The following is a 19820-nucleotide window of genomic DNA, read 5'->3' as shown; positions in this document are numbered from 1 at the left end:
AGTGATCGGGTCATCTTGGATACAGTTACTAGAGCTAGATTTTATCCTTCTTGAGAAGACAGTATGGTGTAGGGGGTAGATTGAAGGTCTTGGAATTAGAAAGAAATCACACTTGTGACATTTGCTAGCTGGGTGACCCTGGGCAAGTCAATTCACCTCTGTCTGAGCCTCAGTATTCAGATAATAATACCCTAAAGTGCCTACTGCAGAGTTTCTGTGAGGCTCATAGAAGACAAGATAGGCACTGGATCTATGATCTCATTGAGATAAAGAATTCCTGGATGAGAAAACATCCTCTACCAATGCAAATAGACTGTTCTCTGAAAGTTTTAATCTCAAAGAGTAGCCTCAATTCCTGTGAGTTACCTAAGTCACTCCACCAGTATGTATCAGAAGTGGGATGTGAATCCAAGTTTTTATAGTTCTTAGGCTAATCCTTCATCCGATACACCACATAGACTCTCATATGGGATAATGTATGTAAAGTAGAATCATTAAAGTGCTTTTATAATGTCACTTAGTATCATAGGAGAGTCACTAGGACCCAGGCGTTTTGTGGGTGCAGAGATGGGCCATGGTGGGTTAAGTGATGAATGTCTTCCATGTTACAAGTCATTCTGGCCTCTTCTTGTGTAGGCATTGTAGTGTCATTAGTTTTATTCTGTTTGGCTTCAAGGAAAGAACCTAGAAGCAATCAGTGGATATTAGAGTGAGATAAATAAGCACTTTACACTAATTAAAACTTTTCTTACAAACAATGAGAACTATCCAAAAGCAGCATGGCTTGCCTGGCAAAGTTGCAGTTTTCCCCTCACTGGAGGTCTTGAAGTAGTAGGAGGAAGGAAAGAAGAATTTATTAAGCACCATGACTCATGGTGCTGTGCTAAATGCCACAAATATTATCTCATTTGATCCTCACATCAACCTTGGGAAGTAGGTTCAAAGATTATTCTCATTTTATCAGTAAGGAAACTAGGGTGGCTAGAGATTAAGTAACTTGTTCAGAGTCATACAATTAATAAGCTATTGTTAATGTTCAGTCATTGTTTTCTTGAGAAAGATCCTGGAGTGATTTGCCATTTCCTTCTCGAGTTCATTTTACAGGTGAGGAAACTGAGGAAACATGGTTAAGTGACTTGCCCAAGGTCTCACAACTAGAAAGTGTCTGAGATCAGATTTGAATTTAGGAAGATGAGTCTTCCTAACTCCAGGCTGGACACTTTATCCACTATGCCATCTAGCTGCCTCAAGTATCTAAGACTAAATTTGAACTCAGATCTTCTCTTCCTAAATCCAGGTCTACCATTCTATCCACTGTGTCATGTAGCTGCCAGTCACACCACCTGTAGTATATGTTGTAGAGAGGATTCTTGTTTCAATACAGGTTGGATTAGATGGTCTCTGAGGAATCTTCCAATTCTGAGACCTTTCAATTCTGTGATTCCTCCACAAAGCATTCCGTGATTCCAACACACTCTTGATGAGATCCCCACCCCACCCCTCACAAATTTCTTACAGTATTTTCGCTGGTTCTTTCTTTTATAGTTATTAGATGTTGCCTTGTATCATAATTATTTTTGTGTATATACATATATATGTATATATACACATATATGCATATATGTATATATATGTATGTATATTTCTGTCCCTGGTCAATAGATTTGAAGCTTCTTAATGGCAGGATCAGAACTCAGCACATAGTATTTAATAAATATTCGTTGAACTGAATCAACTCATTAATAGACAAAACTAGACTCTGGGTAATGCAGCATCATTTTTCAGGGAGTAATACAGGCAATTATGAGACCAGTTAGGGAACAAAAATTTCCTTCCTTTCCTTGATTCTAGCCATACCGGAGACCATGCCGGCAGGCCCAGTACGTACAGCCTGAAAAACATGACTATAGTGCATATCTGGGGCTGATTTTTATCTCTCATTGATGTGTATCAAGTTGCAAAACCAACATAACACTGTGTAAGTAAGCATCCTTATATTGTGACACCATTTACTGCGTCAAGAGCCAAGTAGGATTAATGTGATAGGAAATAAAGCACTTTAGGCATCAGAAAGTTACGTTTAGTCTTTATTGAAAATGTTTCTGTTTTTAGTAGAATAACCCAGGGAGAATTTCTGGTGTGAGGTTACATCCAGGATACTCTCTTTGGAGGCAGAACTGAACTAAATGACATATAAAGGTGAGCAAATGTATAAAGGATCTTATTTCTTGGTCGGGCTCTCTGGTCTGTTTAAGACTATTAACCCATGGTTGCAAACACTTTCATTTGCATTTGCACCCCTCCAAATGCAAAAACAGTCCTCAGATCTATTGCCCAATGTTGTTCACAGGGGAACAAGTCATGCAGGGATGTGGGTCCACCATAAGAGCTATGCCTTCTTTGAATAACATTCTGACAAATTAAAAACCAAATGGATCCTGAGTGTAGCAAAGCAGAAAAAAAAACAGGAAAGGAAGTTTAACCAGGAGTTATTAGTTAAAACACTAAGTAAAATGAATTTTAAAAATCTGTACATTGTGCAGGAAATTCTTCACTCTGACTTGATGCCTATGCCTCACATTCACAGTAGAAATGAAATCCCACTCCCCACTCCAGTCAGATACCGGTGAATGAATCTCCTCCCACTACAGATTTAATGTTTTCCTAGTAAAAAATGGAAAACAAAACCAAATGCCATTTTTTTGTTTGGAGCTCATGGAACTCTTGGGGAGGCTAACACTTGAAGGGGGGATGCCATGGTTCTAGATGACTCTAGAGTAGCAATGTACCTGGGCAATGTCCTCATGAAGATTCAGGTACATTTGCAAACCTTTAAAACGTCTCTGAATTTGGACACACTGATTGTCATATGTCAGTGTGGATCTGAACAAGGCCAGGAGTTAATAATAACAATGATGGCTAGAATTAATATGGCACCTACTATCTGCCAGGTACTCACAACAACCCTGAGAGGTACAAGTTGCTATTCTTATCGCCATTTTGCAGTTCAGGAAACTGGGGTAAACAGACGCTAAGTAACTTGCCCAGAGTCAGCTAATAAGTGTTTAAGGCCAGATTTGAACTGAGGTCTCCCTGACTCCAGGTCCAGCATTCTACCCACTGCCCCATCTAGTGGTCTCGGTAGGACTGGGCCAGATGTTCACTCTCCGGCCAGGTGACTAATCCCATTTGTAAAGGGATTTACCAGGATCTTCTGATAAACTTCCTTAGGGGACAGTAGCCAAACTCCCTTCTCAGCATCCAAAACAATGTTTTTCCTCTCTTTTTAAAGGTGTTATTTGTGCCTTCTGTCTTTCATACCATTGCCTTTTTCTCACATCCTGTCCCTACCTCTTAACCTAAAGCAATGCTTTCCCCCCTGAATTTATTGTCCATTTCCTCTCTGGGGCTGGGTCAGTCCTTTTTCTCCCTTCAACTCCTTCAGGTCACCACCCCTCCTTACAAATGCAGAGTGGAAAAGCCACTGGAATTCACCGGAGGAGGTAGGTTTGAATCCTAGCTCTTCCACTCAATAGCTGACAAGGCACTTTAATTATCTGGGCCTCATTTCTTCATCTGCAAAAATGAGTGGATTGGATCTGATGATGTCCAGTGTCCTTTCCAGCTCTGAATCCGTGATCCTATGATCCCTTCCCTCCCTCCTTTCCCTTTGTCACTATCTCTCATCTTCCTCTCCCCCCGCCCCATCTACTATCTCTCTCACAAATATACACAGCCCTTGCTCTTCTGTAACCTCCTCTCCCACACTGCCCCTCTCTTTCTATCTCTTTCCTACCCACCACCACAACTATCCCCTCTGTCACTCTCTCTTGGAACTCATATACACCCATTGTGCTTCCTCCTTTGGCACTATCTCTTCCCCATTCCCATTACTGTCCCTCCCTCCCTACCCCTAAGCCCCAGTGGTTTGTGGTCTCACCATGTGAGCTATAAATCTGTCTAACACAGCTCATCATAAACAAAGAAGCAACTGTGAAATGGTAAGCTCGGGGACTCTGGCACCAGGTCTCTACCTGGCTGCCTTTCTCAGGAGATTTTGGCAAGGTCAAAGCAGGGAGTGGGAAGAAGAGGGATGTGAGAGGAAAAAGTTTGTGCATGTCAAAGTTACAAAGATGGGCAGAGAATGATTGTGACAGGACCCGAAAGCATAGTTGCCCTGACACACACCCAAAGCAGGCCTCTTCTAAGGTAGAAAATGAGATACAAGAAAATCCCTAATGAAATGTAAGAGATTATTTCATTTTTGTATTTGTGTAGCACAGTGCCTGGCACATAGTAGGTGTTTAATAAATACTTGTTGATTGGTTGGTTTAATTGAAGAAATGTATAAATTGCTGAGGCTCCAAAATCTTTAATGCTCTTTGGAGGGAAAAGGAAGGGAAGGAAGAGGGAAGAAATGAAGAAGGGAAATAAAAAGACTGGAAGGCAGGAAAGCAAGCAGGTAGGTAGGGAAGAAGGGAGGGAGGGAAGAAGCTAGAGAAATGGAAAGAGAAAAGGAAGGAAAGGAGGGGAAAGAATACAGAAAGGAAGGGAGGAAGAGAGGAAGGAAGGAAGGAAGGAAGGAAGGAAGGAAGGAAGGAAGGAAGGAAGGAAGGAAGGAAGGAAGGAAGGAAGGAAGGAAGGGAGGGAGGGAGGGAGGGAGGGAAGAAAGATACTACAAAGTGACTTTAAAATTCTTCCTATCTCTAAGATTCCATGACTTTTGCACTAGGCAGAAAGTGTCAGACTGAATCCCATGTGTATTCACAAGACCTGAGTTCAACTTATTAGACAGCAATAAGTCAAATACCAGATATTAAAACCCTTCCACAGACAGAGTGTGATTCATCACATATGTATCGCTTTCTTCTTCTTCTAGGAGTAGTTTCTCTATGGGCAGAGTATTAATTGACCTTCTTGTATCTTCCAGGTCCTGAGGGACTGACTCTGGGATGGAGATGGGGAGTGGTACAAACTGTGGCCCAGGCAGTGTAGGGGCTGGGGGCTGGTACTGCAGGGTAGAAGTGGGCAGAGCTGAAATGGGCTGAGGCCATGAGAAGTAAGTCAGAGGTGCTTGGTGCTCTGTCCCCTCCAACTGAGGCCCACCTGTTGGTGTGGCATTCCTGGTCTGTGGGAAGAAGGAGAAAGAACAGGACAGATGGTAAGTTACATTGTGAGGGAAGTCTCTACCTGTCTGGTTCACTTTCTGAATGGGCTTTTTCTTCATCCCAGACCTTTCTTGATCTCTTACCCCTGGGGTTCCATGTAGGCCCCTATGGTATCCTCAGGAATCCACCAAGGGCAAAAGTGTAATCTTTGGTCATCCTCCCTTCTATTCCTTATATGTATACCTACATGAACAGGCACATACATGCACACCTATCCACATTGTCCACAACTATCAAAGCCCCAGGCATAAGCTCATTTTCTAGCCAATACCTTTGATCAAAACTCACCTGTTCCACGTCCCATTCCTTCATGTCCATGATATCCGCTAGGTGAGAGCTAATCTCATATCCAGTGTACATAGCATAATGATCGCTCATGAATAATATATTGTCACCTTTCTGGCCACATGTGCAAGATAACAGGGACCTTCTGAAGACACAATGCCATAGCCCCAAGGAGTGACTCTGATAATAAGAATTACAGGTTCTATAGCAAGCTGATGAGACCCTACTTTGGCATTTTGTGGTGGTTTTCAAATCCCATCACTAAATATCTACCTATTCTGCCTACATTCAGGGCTGACACTGGTCCCGTTACCACAGAAACCAGATGCCCTAAGCTTTATCTAATAGAAAATACAGACATATTCCCTTCCTGTTCACATCAGCAGTATAGTAATGATAAACCTCTCGGAGTGAATATTCTGGGTCTAGAACATGAGCTATTTGTGTACTTTCCTATTCTGTACTGAAATTAACAAAAACTATAACAACAATTAGCATTCATTTGGTGCCCATTATCTGCCAGGTACTGTGCTAAGCGCTTAACAAATATTATCTCATTTGACCTTCACAGTGATCCTAGAAGGCAGGTGCTATTATTATCCTCATTTTATAATTGAGGAAACTGAGGCAAACAGAGGTTAAGTGACTTGTCCAGGGCCATACAGCTAGTCAGTGCCTGAGGCCAGGTTTGAACTCAGATTCTTCCTAATTCCAGGTCTAGTGCTCTAGGACCTGCACTCTGAGCCCTGATAGGGCTAACTAAAACTAGGAGAAGTCTGTGATTTAGTTAAAAAAAAAGTAACACATCTGAAGTCAGACATAAAACAGAGACAATAACCCTTGTACTGCCTACCTGTGATAGTAATGGCATTTAAAGTTCCCCCTGTATTGGCTTGGTTTTCAAATTGATAGTGTTAAAACCCAGAGCTTGTTAATCCCACCTGTGGGATGGACTTGTTGACTATGGTGGGTGGGATGAAGTGCCTTGGATCCCCAGGGACCCCACCTTGTTGGTTTTGTTGCCCAGCCCCCTCTCTGTGCTTGGAGGCAGGGGCTGGAGCTGTGTGAGGGGAAGGATACCCCTCCCCCAGAGAACTGTATTTGAACTCTTGTTTTGAATTGAGATGATAATGCTATGTACTTTGTGTTTGTTTAAGGGCCAGTAGCCACTTTGGTAACTTTGGTTCTGTACTTCGAAAATGTGACCTGGGAAATGTTTGGTGCTAATTCAAAAGTAAATTGTCTATGCTATGGGCATGAAAGATCTTGGGGCCGAATGTAATAAGAATGTAAATTTTAAAGATCTTCCCTGCCCCTGGGCTAATGTGCACCTGAGGCCTGGGGTGGGAGGCTTGTTTTTCAGTAGATACTTCTTGATTGGCCAGTGAGTCAATAAAGTTGTTACATTCTCTGAGCCAGGAGAAGGCTATATAAGCCCTGATGTGTAGCTTTGTTTTGGGACTCACTTTGAGAAGTGTTCTGTGACTTGATCTGAATTCTGGGAAGCCGTTGTTGAGAGTCCCCCGGCTTTGAAAAACCCAGAATGTGGAAACCCAGATGTTGACTGGGTATGGATGTGATGGTTGGACAGTTTGGAAATCTGTCTACTTGATGTTTCTGTCTTGATAATTATGCCTGTATATTTTGAGGTTCAGGGTGCTGACCTTTTCTCCTGAACAAGGTAAACGATATGTGTCTGACTGATTAAAGTAAGCTTGTTAACCCATTTTGAGTTGCTTTCCTTTAACAAAGCAGATCCAAGAACCTGTGTGAGCAGGCACCCTGGGGACACTGGGGTGCTTGCTGCAACACTACCTCACAGAGCTGCTATAAAAAGAATTTGTAAAGTGCTTTGTAATATGAGTCATTCTTGTTGGTGCAGTGAACAGAGCACTGAGTCTAGAATCCGGAGGACCAGAGTTCAAATCCAGCCTCAGACACGTACTAGGCTTCATCCGTGGGCAAGACACTTAACCTCTGTTTATCTCAGTTTCCTCATCTGTAAAATGAGTATCATAAGATTACCTACCTCCCAGAGTTATTGCAAGGATCAAATGAGATAATATTTGTAAAATGTTTGACAAAACTTAAAACACTATGTAACTGCATTATTATTATTATTTTTGCTGTTATTGTTTTTACTAAAGGCAACCAGTAGTCTGACCCCATCATTCATTCCTCCCTTCCCCTCAACTTCCACAGATGAAGGCACCATCCTGAGAAAAAGTGGAAATGCCTTTGGGATCTAAAAAGAGAGATGCAAGGGTGTCCCAAGTCCTTTCCAAAGACTAGAAGTGAGAGAGGCTACAAGTTGGATTATTCTGGAGTTAGTTTTAAGATCTGGGGACCTTAGTGAACCACAGGGTTGCTATGAGTCAACAGTGTGATATGGCAGCTGAAAAAGCTGATGCCACCTTAGGCTGCATTAGGAGAAGCATCGTACCCAAGACCAGAGAGATGATAGTTCCCCTGCATTCTTTGCCCTGGTCAGACCACACCTGGAATGTGGATCCACTTGTTGAAGCCACATTCTAGAAAGGACAGTGATAAGCTGGAGTGTGCCCATTGTGGAGTAGTCAGTCTTGAAGGGCCTTAAGAGCTTGCCATTAAAGGGCTAGGGACATTGAACCCGGAGAAAACAAGTTGGGGGGCGGGGATAGATGGCTGTCTTCAAAGTATCTGAAGAGTGGTCAAGTGAACGAGAGATTAAACTTTGTTCTGCCAGAGAAGCAACAGGTAGAAGTTGTAAAGAGACAAATTTGGATTTTGATATAAAGAAAAGCTTCCTAATAAATAGGATTATTCCCAAGTGGAATCATAGAATCACAGGATCATAAGATAACATATTCAGAGCTGGGAGGGATCTTTGAGGTCAATGAGTCCAACCTTCCCAAGTGGCAGGAAGTTGCTTCTCACTAGAAGTTTTAACCAAAGGTTATATAATCACCAGTCATGCACGTTATGAGAGAAATCCTTGTTCAGATACAGGTTGGACTAAAAGCATGGATTCTTAGAATGGGGTCTGTAAACTTGCTTTGTTAATATTTTTATTTTAATTCAACACAGTCAGTCTCTTTGGCAATTCTATATATTTTGTTTTGTGCATTGAAAAACATAATTCCAAGAAAGAGGCATGGGCTTCACCAGACTGTCAAAGGTGTTCGTGACATAAAAAAAAGTTAAGAGTATCCAGCCTATGTGACCTCTGAGCTCCCTTCGGATTTGCAGATTCTGTGATTCATATTCAGGAAAAAGGGGATGATACACAGAGGGTAGAGCATATGGCTATATTACCCACTGATCCTGTGTACAGGGCTAACAAAAATGATTTCAAATGTTTCATTGCATCTTTCCATGCCCATTGGCTAGACTCCACACTACTAAACAGGTCAGGAGCAACGTTGGTTCATGCTGTTCCAGACAATTAAAATGGCTCAAACACCATCCCTCCCCACCAAATACACACGTAACCCATTTCTCCTTGTCCAAATCCTACCCACCTTTTGAGGCTCAGCTCAAATTCCACTTCATGCAAAGAGTTTTTTCTCTGCCCCCCCCCCCACAGCCAGCAGTGCTTTCCAAACTCCTCTAACCTCTTAACACTTCATACATCTCATATATTTATAATATACTACTTTTCATTATAGTTATTTGGGTATATTTCTGCATCAAAGAACAGTGAATAGAATATTGGACTTGGAGTCAGTAAGCTCTGGATTCAAATACTCAGTAATGTGGGTTCCAATTCTTACTAGCTGTGAAGTCCTGGGTAAGTCATTTAATATTTATCTGCTTTAGACAACCCTTTGAGAAATCAAAGCAACATTGCCATTGCTTCCAGATAGACTCAATGGACCTATGATTGAACTTACAATCCAAGTGATCCCACCACCCCAGACAAAACTCTTCTCTAACTCTGACTTTCCTATATTTATTGTCTCCCCATCAGCATGTGACTCAGTGGATAAAGCTCTGGGCCCGGAGTCAGGAAGACCACAGTTCAGATCCAGCCTCAGACACTTACTAGCTGGGTGACCTGGGCAAGTCACTTAACCTCTTTTTGCCTCAGTGTCCTCATCTATAAAATGGGGATAATTGGGGAGGTCAGGTGGTGCAGTAAGAGCACCGGCCCCAGTGTCGGCATGACCTGGGATCGAATCCGGGCTCAGATACTTGGCACCCACACAAAATAACTGGCCATGTAACCTTGAGCAAGTTACTTAACCCCAATTGCTTTAAAAAAATAAAAAATAAAAAAAAATAATAAAATAAAACGGGGATAATTAGGGGCAGCTAGGTGGTACAGTGAATAGAGCACTGGCCCAGGAGACAAGAGGACCTGGGTTCAGATCCAGCCTCAGACACTTAACACGAAAACTAGCCATGTGACCCTGGGCAAGTCACTTAACCCCAATTGCCCTCCAAAAAAAGCAAAAAAAAAAATGGGGATGATAATAGCACCCACCTCCCAGGGTTGTTGTGAGGATCAGATGAGACAATAATTGTAAAGCATTTAGCACAGTGCCTGGCACATAGTAGGCACTATATAAATGTTAGCTATTATAATTAATATGTGTAAATGAAAATACCAAAGTGAGACAGTCTCTGCCATTGAGACTGAGGATCTCTCAATGGCAGGGACTATCTCACTTTAGCACAGTGCCTGACACATTGTAAATATTTAATAAGCTATTTCACTCATTCACCCATTCATTCGTTCACTGCCTAGACTTATCTACTAAGCTTACTTTGAAGAAATCCCAGAGCCCTTTAAAAAATTTTTTAATTTAAAATTTTTAAATTTAACTTTTTTAAAATTTCCCTAATTTGTGTACATATAGAGTTATGTGTATTTATTTACTGTCCAGGTTCAGCAAAGAACTGTATTATACTAAAGACTAGACCTAGGTACTGAGAGGCTCATTACCGGAAGGAAAGATAGAAAAAATCAGTTACTGAAGGTCTTCCTGACTCTGGGCCCAGTTCTTGGCCTCAGCAGGTAGTCTACTAGGCAATGAAGTGTCTTTTTTTTTTCAGTCATAGCAATTCACAAAGACTATCTACAAATATAGAGAGAAAGCAGTTGAGGTTTTTACTGTCAAAAAAAAACCACACCAATAAAATCCTGGATTTCCTTGAAGTATTAAAGTATCTTTCCAGGATTATATCCTCCTTAAAGGCAATGATCATATATTACATATATTTACATCTCCCCTAGCATGTATTCCATAGTATCTTGCACCTGACAGGGGATTAATAAATGTTGTTGCCTGAATGAATAAATGAGTGAGTGAATGAATGATACCTAACATTTAAACAACACTTTAAGGTTGGCAAGGCATTTTACATATACTATCTTATTTGATCCTTACAACAGTCCTGTGAGGGAGGGGATATTATCACCATTTTACAGATGAGGAATTTGAAACAGCAATGAAGTGACTTGTGCAAGGTCACAAAGCTAGGCAGGATCTGAACTTCAGTTCAATATTTTACCTTATAGCTATGCTATCTCACTGCCTCAAATGAAAGTATAAATAATACTAGCTAGAATTTATATAGCATTTTAAGGTTTGCAAAACATTTCATAAATATCATCTTATTGGATCCTTACATCAACTCTAGGAGGTAGGTCTTGTCATCATTCCCATTTTACAGATGAGGAAACTGAGGGAGAGAGAAATTAAGTGACTTGCCCAAGGTCAGACAACTAGTAAATGTCTGAGTACAGATTCAAACTCAAATCTTCCTGACTTCAGGTCCAGTGCTCTATCTACTGCCTACCTAGTTGGTTCTGAATGAATGAATTAATTCCCTGATCATTGCTAACAAATTATTTAGAGTTAGGCACAGAAGTAGGGGAAATTACTGAGTCCTGGGTCCCCTAGAAGTGTCTAGCATCAATAGATTGAAAAAGAAGGAATGAACCTGGAATTTCACCCCAAACAGAGTGACAATTAATATCAACACTGAGTTAAAATGTTGCATTCTCAAAACTGATGTGCACTCCTGAACTAAATTCATAGAGGTCAATGAGATTTAGACTAAAGAGGCAGAAGAAGGGAACTTTTTGTCACTTGGCATCATCAGGAATTCCCAAGGCAGACTACTGAACACACTTCAGCTTGGGAACAATCGTTGAATTGGTAGAAACATACCGTGAAGTTGGTGATGAGTGGCTGGGAGGCATACGTCAGCACTGATGAGGGTCCAACCACCGTGTAGCTGGGGCACACAGGCTGAACATACATGTCAGTAGAGTAAGGGCAACTGACACTTTCATGTGGCATGTACTCGGGGTAGGGTGTCCATGGTGTCAAGGACTGCAGGGTGGCAGGAGCGGGTTGGGAGAGCCAGCCTGTGCACAGGGCACCTTCTTCTGTCACTGCGGATGCAGGGACTTCCATGTCCAGGCAGGATGGCCCTGAAAGGAAAGAATCATTGAATTTAGAGCTTATTTTACAGATAAGTAAACTGACAACTAGAGGAATGAAGTGATTTACCCAAGGTAACATAGTTGATAACAGAACCAAAGACAAAAAAATTCAGGTCTCTGTACTCCAAGTATAGGTAGTAGGTGAGGAGTCAGGGATGAGTCAAGTAGGGTTATAGTGAAGGAGGCCTCAGACGCTATCTAACCTGACCCCTTTATGTAAGCGATGAGAGAACTAATGTCCACGATACTTGCCAAAGGTCACAGAGGTGAAATTAGAACCCAGATCCTCAGACTCTAAAGCCAGAATTCATTCCATTATACCATATCTTCTTACTGAGAGGCCAGAACCAGAGAGAAGTATCAAAAAGGATTTACCAGGGGCAGCTAGGTGGCACAGTAAATAGAGCACCGGTTCTGGAGTCAGGAGGACCTGAGTTCAAATCCAGCCTCAGACACTTAAAACTTACTAGCTGTATGACCTTGGTCAAGTCACTTAACCCCAATTGCCCTGACTTACCCCCTCCAAAAAGAAAACAAAAATTAATTTAATTTAAAAAAAAGACTTACCCATTGTGGCATAGGTTGCAAGGGGTTGATGGGGCAACACCACCTAGAGAGAAGAGATGACCAGGTTGAAGATTCCTTCAGATTCTTAGTGGCTCCCAATCTTGGCTGGTCTTCTCAAAAGCAATGGGGCATCCCTGATTGTTTTCTCCTCCATCTAATTAAATTCAGACCCACTTAGTGTGGGATATTGCAGGTGACCAATGAGGATAAAAAGACAGTAATAAAGTGGTCCTTGTCTTCATGGGGGAAATGCAATAAAAGCCCCAAGGAGTATGCCAATAATACACAAGCTCCCTAACCTGAGGTTCATGCATCCTTCTAGAGTTGTCTCAGGTAACTTCCCACCCTGCAGAGGAATGCCCCAGTGCTGGTTCCACCTCATCTAATCCCATGCCCTGCAACAGCTGGTCTCCTCACCGTGGTGGCGGCCACTGTGAGCCCACTGCTGGCCAGGCCGCGCTTCCTCCTCAGCAGTTCTTTCACTGGCTCCTTCACACGGACACCTTGGTATGGTCGGGGTGGCGCCGGTGCCTGCTCCGGAGCAGATGCTGCAAAGTGCAATTTCATTCCATGCTTATTGCCCATTCCTGTACAATTTCTTGTCCCAGGTAAAGTTTCTGCTTACTTTAGGGACTGTTTCTTCTCGTCTCAAAGTATTCAAAGTTCTGGGTCAGAGAAGACAAGTCAGATGATTCTCCCTAAACTACCGCGTTCATCATATTTCTCCCTGGACACTAAACCTTAGATAATGCCTTGTTGCCTGCAGGATAAAATTCAGACATCTTCATTTCATTCAAAGGCCTCAGCAATCTGGCCTTGATCTCTTTTCGTAATCTTATTTCCTTCCTTTTCAGCCAAGCTCTTCCATCTGCCTCCTGGAACATGGGCAGTGTGGTCCCTTCCCTTTGCCATTTCTCCTTCCTGAAATGCCCTTCCTGCTCTTTAACACCTAGCCAAACTCTAAGTTTTCTTGAAGGTGAGACGTCTGCCATCCTTTGTAATCCTGTAGTACTTGCTGCCTTCATCTGGAGCTTATCATCAACTGCTTCATATCATTAGTTATTATTGGGAATTCTTGCTTCTTACCATCCTCATAGCTAGCATTTATAAAGCATTCTAAGTTTTACAAAGTGTTTTATATATGCTAACTAATGTGATCCTCATAGCAACTCTGAGGTGAGTGCTATCATTATTCCTATTTTACAAATGGGGAAACTGAGGCAGACATAAGTTAAGTGACTTTCCAAGGATCATCTGAGGAAAGATTTGAACTCAAGTCTTCCTGACTCCATATCCAGGCTTTTGTAATAGTATAGAAGAGAGTGGATGAAGGCCTGAATTACAGTGGAAACCACGTGAATGAAAAGGGAATAGATATGAGAACAGTTGAAGATACAGAATCCACAAGACTTTAATTGAGGGGTGAGGGAAGGTGACTATGAGGCTGTGAACCTAAATAACTGGGAAGGATGACAGTGGCCTGAGCAGAAAGAGGGAAGTTTGAAGGAGGGATGAGTTTGAGGAGAAAGAAAGAGATGAAAATTCAGTTTGGGGGATGTCAAGTTTCAGAAGCCTATACAACATGAAGTTTGAAATATGCAGCAGACATTTGGAGCTAGAGCTCAGGAGAGTAACTATGGCTAGTTATATAAATCTAGGGATAATTAAGCCTCTAGTTACTAGTGTCTAGTAGGTGATGATCACCAAAAGAGAGGGGGCAGAGTTCTTAGTCTTTTTTTTTTGTCATGAATTCCATTGTCAGTCTCATGAAGCATATGGATCCCCTTTCAGCATAATGCTTTTAATGCACAAAATAAAATATATAAGATTATTAAGGAAACCAATTGTATTAAAATACAGTTCTCTATAGACATGGATATTTTAAAGCTTACATATCCTGAACTAAGAACCCCTTATGTAGAGAAAGAAAACAAGGAGTACAGGATAAAACTTTGGGGGACAATTATGGCAAAGGGGTAAGATATGGAAGATAAACCAGCAAAGGAGAAAATCAAATAGATGGGAGGAAAACCAAGAGAAAACAATGCTGGAGAAGCACAGGGAAGAGAAAAGAGGTAGTCAATAGTGTCAAATTCTGAGGTGGCCAGGAAAAGGAAGAATGAAAGCGGTTCATAGGACTTTTCGATGTTCAACAGCTGTTTCAAAAAACAAACAAACAAACAAACAAAAAACACAAGACAACTCTTTCCAAGAGGAGCTTGACTATGAAAAAGGGAGGACCAATATAGGATTGAGTGGATGACAGAGTCAAGGGATGACAGAGGCCTGGGTCTGTTTGTAGGTAGCAAGGAAGAAGCCAGTAGAGATAGAAAGTTTAGAGACTAGAGAGAGTTTGAGGAGATAGGCTCCTGGAGAAGATGGGATAGGATGAGATCTAGGCACAGCAGAGGAGAATTGCCCTTCACAAGGAGTAATCTTTTTGTCAAAGAATGGAGCAAAGGAGAACAGAATGGGAGATGATGTTGAATGGGTTTGATGTGTCAAATAGAAGAGAAGAGGGGGCTCATGATGGTTGGCCTGTATTTTCTGGATAAAGTAGGAATTGAGACCCTCTGATGCAAGAGAGGTGAAAGGGATAATATAAGAGGCTCAAGAAGAAAAGTATCAGAACAGCTGCTGGTGGGGGAGAGGGTAGCATAAAATAAAGTCAATTAGGAAAGAAGTGGTGATGGTCCAGTTGACATTATATAACATTCACTTAAGTGGATCCAGTCTGCACATGCATGCCACTTGATTGAGAACTGTCTAAAGTAGGAGTAGAGAAGATGAATGGATGGCCCCAATAAAACAGAGTTTAGGTTTGGCAAGGCTCGAGTGGTCATTGGACAAGATGTCTTGAGGTAGGAAAGCTAGTTACTTCTTTAATCATTAGATTAATGGAGCTGGTAGTGATGTCACTAAGCAGAAACCCTGTACTTAGAACACTTTCTAGCCTATTCCATCCCACAGCAAAGCTGGTGATTTCAAGAGATAACTGTTGTCAAATAATAGTAATATTCTCCCAGGGGTGGGGAACCTACAGCCTTAAGGCCACATGTGGCCCTTTAGCTCCTCAAGGGCAATCCTTTGACTGAATCCAAACTTCACAGAAGAAAACCCCTTAACAAAGGGGGGGCCACAGGTTCCCCACCCCTGTATCAGTTTCCCACTTATCTTGACCATGTGAGCTAACTGACAATAATAGGAAGGTCTGATCTATGGACTTCATGGGGAACAGGTCCATAGTCTGGTTTAGTCTACCATGTATCAGCCTAGAATTTTTCCAGGAAAGTCCCACTATCACTTATAGATATGGGTGACCCAGGCTTTGTATCAAAGGCCAGGAAGTATGGCTATCTATTAAGTTTACCAGATCCTTCAGTTTAGGCCCTTGCCTGGACTTTGTTCTGTAAATATCTAACTGATAAAATTCCACTCTTGGCTCTTTGAGCATTTCCATTGCAAGGGGTGAGGGGTAGGATTGGTGTACCAATATGTCATTCACCTGAAAGTGGGAGGAAGGTACCTCACAACCTGAGCTCACTGAAATAGCTCTTCCCCCTCAGCCATGGAGCTGGTGCTGAATCCCCTGATGTTGGGCAGACTTTTCAAGAGCACCTGGTCATCTGTCCAGTTGACCTACCTCCTAGAATCAAGGTACTTCTGCATATACCACCCTCATCTTCCCCTCAACCCCAACCAGTTTTACTTCTCCTACTCTGGCAATCAGAAGAAAGGCGACAGAAACACTCCTCTGGAGTCTCTCCTCTCAGAGCAAGAAATGTTTCACTGAGGAGCTCTGGAAGCAGGGTCTGAGGGTTAGACCTAGTCCTACAATCTATCCATTTATGTTCTAAGCATAGTAGAAATCAGAAAGTTGATTTATAGGAATGAAGGGATTGGATAAAGCTTTAACCAAAGTAAATGCTTGTCTCTTCCTCCTCAATTACAACTCAGAGTGGAATGCAACGTGGTTTCAGTCATATATACATCTACACACATATACATATACACACACATACATATATTTATATGTGCATGTATACATGTGTGTGCGTGTGTGTGTGTGTGTGTGTGTATATATAGTTTAAGAATAATGAGATTTCCCCCAAAAGAAACAGGTAAATGGGTTCATAGCTATTTTGCCCCTAATTTGCATAGTTCTGAGGAATACCATGGAAAATTTCATCAGATTACCCTTCCGGCCACATGATGTGAAACACAAACTCTATCTTTAACTACGTCTAGAATCTCACCAATCATTGCTTTCTATTGCTTTCCAATCAATATAGGGAGCGGAGCTCCCACCAATGTTTGCATTTCCAGGGAACTCGTGTCAGCAGGTGTAACATGACCCCCACATGCCACAACTTCTCTACCTCCCTCAAGAGTCCAAGTGATGGAAAGTCCAGGGCTGGGTCTAGCTAATGGGGGTGACTCCCAGTTGCTACATGCCGACATACTCCAAGTAACTATTTGAGGAGCTGCTTCTAACCTGCGATGTGGCATATGAGAGATCAAGTCAAGTCAAGCCAACAAGCATTGATTAAGCACCTACTATGTACCAGGCACTATGTTAAAGCACCGGGGATAAAGAGAAAGTTAAAGGCCTGTCTTGCTCTCAGAGAGTTCATAGTCTAATAGGAAAGACAACACACGCAAAACAATATGGATGAACAAGATCTATACAAGATAAATTGGTGATAATCAACAGAGGGGAGGGCTCTGGTAGTAAGATGGATAGGGAAAGGCTTCTTGCAGAAAGTGAGGGGTTGGGTTTTTTTTCTTCTTTTTGAATCTTTTTTTTATTATAGACAAATACTAAAACTTAAATACAAAATAAGAAAAGAAAAAAAGTATATACTTAAATTTAAAATAAGAAAAGGGGGAAAAAGCATGTCATGTGCAGAGCAAAACATAGGAGATGACTCAGAATACATTCCTTTTCAAGAAAGCCTGTATATTAAATACTGCTCCTTATGTAAAAAGCTGTCCATCTTTTCTTTGCTTCGTTGCAGGTTTTCTTTTGTTCTCTGCTCTACACTTTTTACTTTGTTCTTTTTTCCCCCTTTCCTTCCCCCTCTCCCACCCTAGGCTACAATTAAGCATGGATCTATTTATAAGAAGGTGAGATTTTAGCTGAGGCTTGAAGGAAAGCAGGAAAGCCAGGAGGCAAAGATGAGGGAGGAAAGTGTTCTGGGTATGGAGGCCAGCAATGCAATTGCCCAGAGTTGGGAGATGGAGCATCTAGTTGGCCAGAGTATTAGGGGAGCATTGTAAGGAGTTAGAGGACTGGAAAGGTAGGAAGGGGTCAGATTATGGAGGGCTTTAAAAGCCAAACATAGGATTTTATATTTGATTCTGGAGGCAATAAAGAACCTCTGGGGTTGATTAAATATGTAGCTGATGTGGTCAAACTTGAGCTTGAAAGAGTCGACTCTTGAAGTCAGGAGACTTGGGTTCAAATCTGTTCTCCAGCACTACCTATGTGACCATGAACAATTCACCTAATACCTCTGAGGATCAGTGTCCATCTGTGAAATGAGAATTAAAGGCATCAGGGTATAGTGGCAACCCATAGTCCTGGCCTTTTCATCCTTAATCTCAATTCAGGGTGGAATGCAATCTAATCTCAGTCCCAAATGCATCAGTGCAGACATACCGTATTTCCCCGATAAGACCTATCCCGAAAATAAGCCCTCCCCTTACTGTGTAAGGTTCCTCTAAAATAAGCCCTCCCCTGAAAATAAGCCCTATTAAGATTGCTACTGTAGTGAAGGTGATCCCCTGCGCTACACGCTACGTTACAGTACCCTCTGTATGCACCGCCCCCCCCCAAAATGCACGCCGTGCTCCGAGCTGCATCCAATCAGAGCTGCAGCAGTGAGCGCATCATCCTGTTCTTCCCCAGTGATTTGCTTATTGAATAAAGATACATTTTTTTGTTCACATTTACCTGTTTATTAAAATTGCTGTCAATGTTCATTAAAACAAGCCCTCCCCTGAAAATAAGCCCCCTGGTGTTTTTTTCTGTCCAAAAAAATAATAAGACAGTGTCTTATTATAGGGGAAACACGGTAATGAGAATTCTCTCCCCAACCAGGCAAATCCATAGCTATTTTATCCATTCCATTTCCCTCAAACAAGTAGCCCTCTAGAGCCACAGGGATGGAATAAGCCAACTATCTGGACATGGGGCATTGTAGAATAATCACATATACCTACCCAGAGGCTAAAAGGGACTATCAAAGGTCATTTTGTACCTCCTTCTGCCCTCGGATACCACCACCTCTACCCCAGACTCCCATTCTTGACAGTTTCATTCTGATACTTGAACATGTTTAGGTCAGCCTTGAAAATATTTACAAAACCCCCTTAGCTGACCCATTCACTGCCCAGTCACAACTCATGATAAAGATAAAAGAAACCAACCTTTTTACTCTTCACCTGGTTTAAACATCAGTTTCTTCTGGGCTAATGAGCAAATAGCCTGACAATGTTAATTCTGAGTGAGCACAATTCCAGTGAAATCCTCCTGGCAGCTTCAGTACAAATACTGGAGAAGCCCCAGTCAACCACAAATCAGAAAGCTGCAGATGATTCCTTTCATGCTGTGATCATAAAGGTCACAGTAGAAGTGGAAGGGACCTGAGAAGTCCCCTCATCCAGTCATGTCAAACTGAAATAGAAATGATAACCCCTGCAGAAGCATCTCTGAGGGCTGTACATACTGATTCAGTTTTAAAATGTAATTTTATTTATTGATATTGTTAAATATTTCTCAGTTTCATTTTAATCTAGTTCAGGCTGCATTAAAGAGTGTTGTGAGACTCATGTGGTTGACCCCTCTGATAATCTGCCTTCCTTTTTTTTTAATAGATGAAGAAATTAAGACCCAGAGAGGGAAATTTATTTATTGAAGGTCACACAGCTAGTGGTAGACCCACTTGTAAGCAGCAGCTGCCTCTGTGTCCATCCATATAAAATGAGGGGGTTCACTTAGATACCTTTTCAGGGCTGGTAAATGTTTAACAGGGGAAGCTAGGAGAGACAGTGATTAGAGCACTGGGCCTGGAATCAGGATGACCTGAGTTCAAATCCAACCTCAGATACTTACTAGCTGTGTGACCCTGGGCAAGTCGCTTAGCCCTGTTTGCTTCAGTTTTCTCATCTGCAAAATGAGGTGGAGAAGGAAATGGTAAACCACTCCAGTATCTTTACCAAGAAAACCCCAAATGGGGTCATGAAGAGTTGGACATGACTGAAACAATTGAAAAACAACACCAAATGTTTAACAACCAGCTCTCTGGGGGGGAAAGATAGATAGATAGATAGATAGATAGATAGATAGATAGATAGATAGA

At 41.9% G+C, this 19820-nt stretch overlaps 1 protein-coding gene across 1 annotated transcript; it reads right to left on the bottom strand.

Annotated features, from left to right (window-relative positions):
- Positions 1-4801: 4801 nt before the first annotated feature.
- POU2AF1 (POU class 2 homeobox associating factor 1) lies at positions 4802-13041 on the bottom strand. The gene is made up of 4 exons (XM_069079815.1): positions 12874-13041; positions 12457-12499; positions 11612-11877; positions 4802-5128 (listed from the first exon to the last, which is right to left on the bottom strand). The coding sequence occupies exons 1-4, from the start codon at positions 13039-13041 to the stop codon at positions 4817-4819; spliced, it is 789 nt and encodes a 262-aa protein (XP_068935916.1). The 3' UTR covers positions 4802-4816.
- Between the last annotated feature and the right edge of the window lie 6779 nt (positions 13042-19820).

The sequence above is a fragment of the Petaurus breviceps genome, unplaced genomic scaffold (assembly GCF_028583685.1).
Source record: "Petaurus breviceps papuanus isolate PSGF00001 unplaced genomic scaffold, PetGlider_PUasm1.0 91133, whole genome shotgun sequence".
Taxonomy (NCBI): domain Eukaryota; kingdom Metazoa; phylum Chordata; class Mammalia; order Diprotodontia; family Petauridae; genus Petaurus; species Petaurus breviceps.
This window is presented reverse-complemented; position numbering and strand designations above follow the sequence as displayed.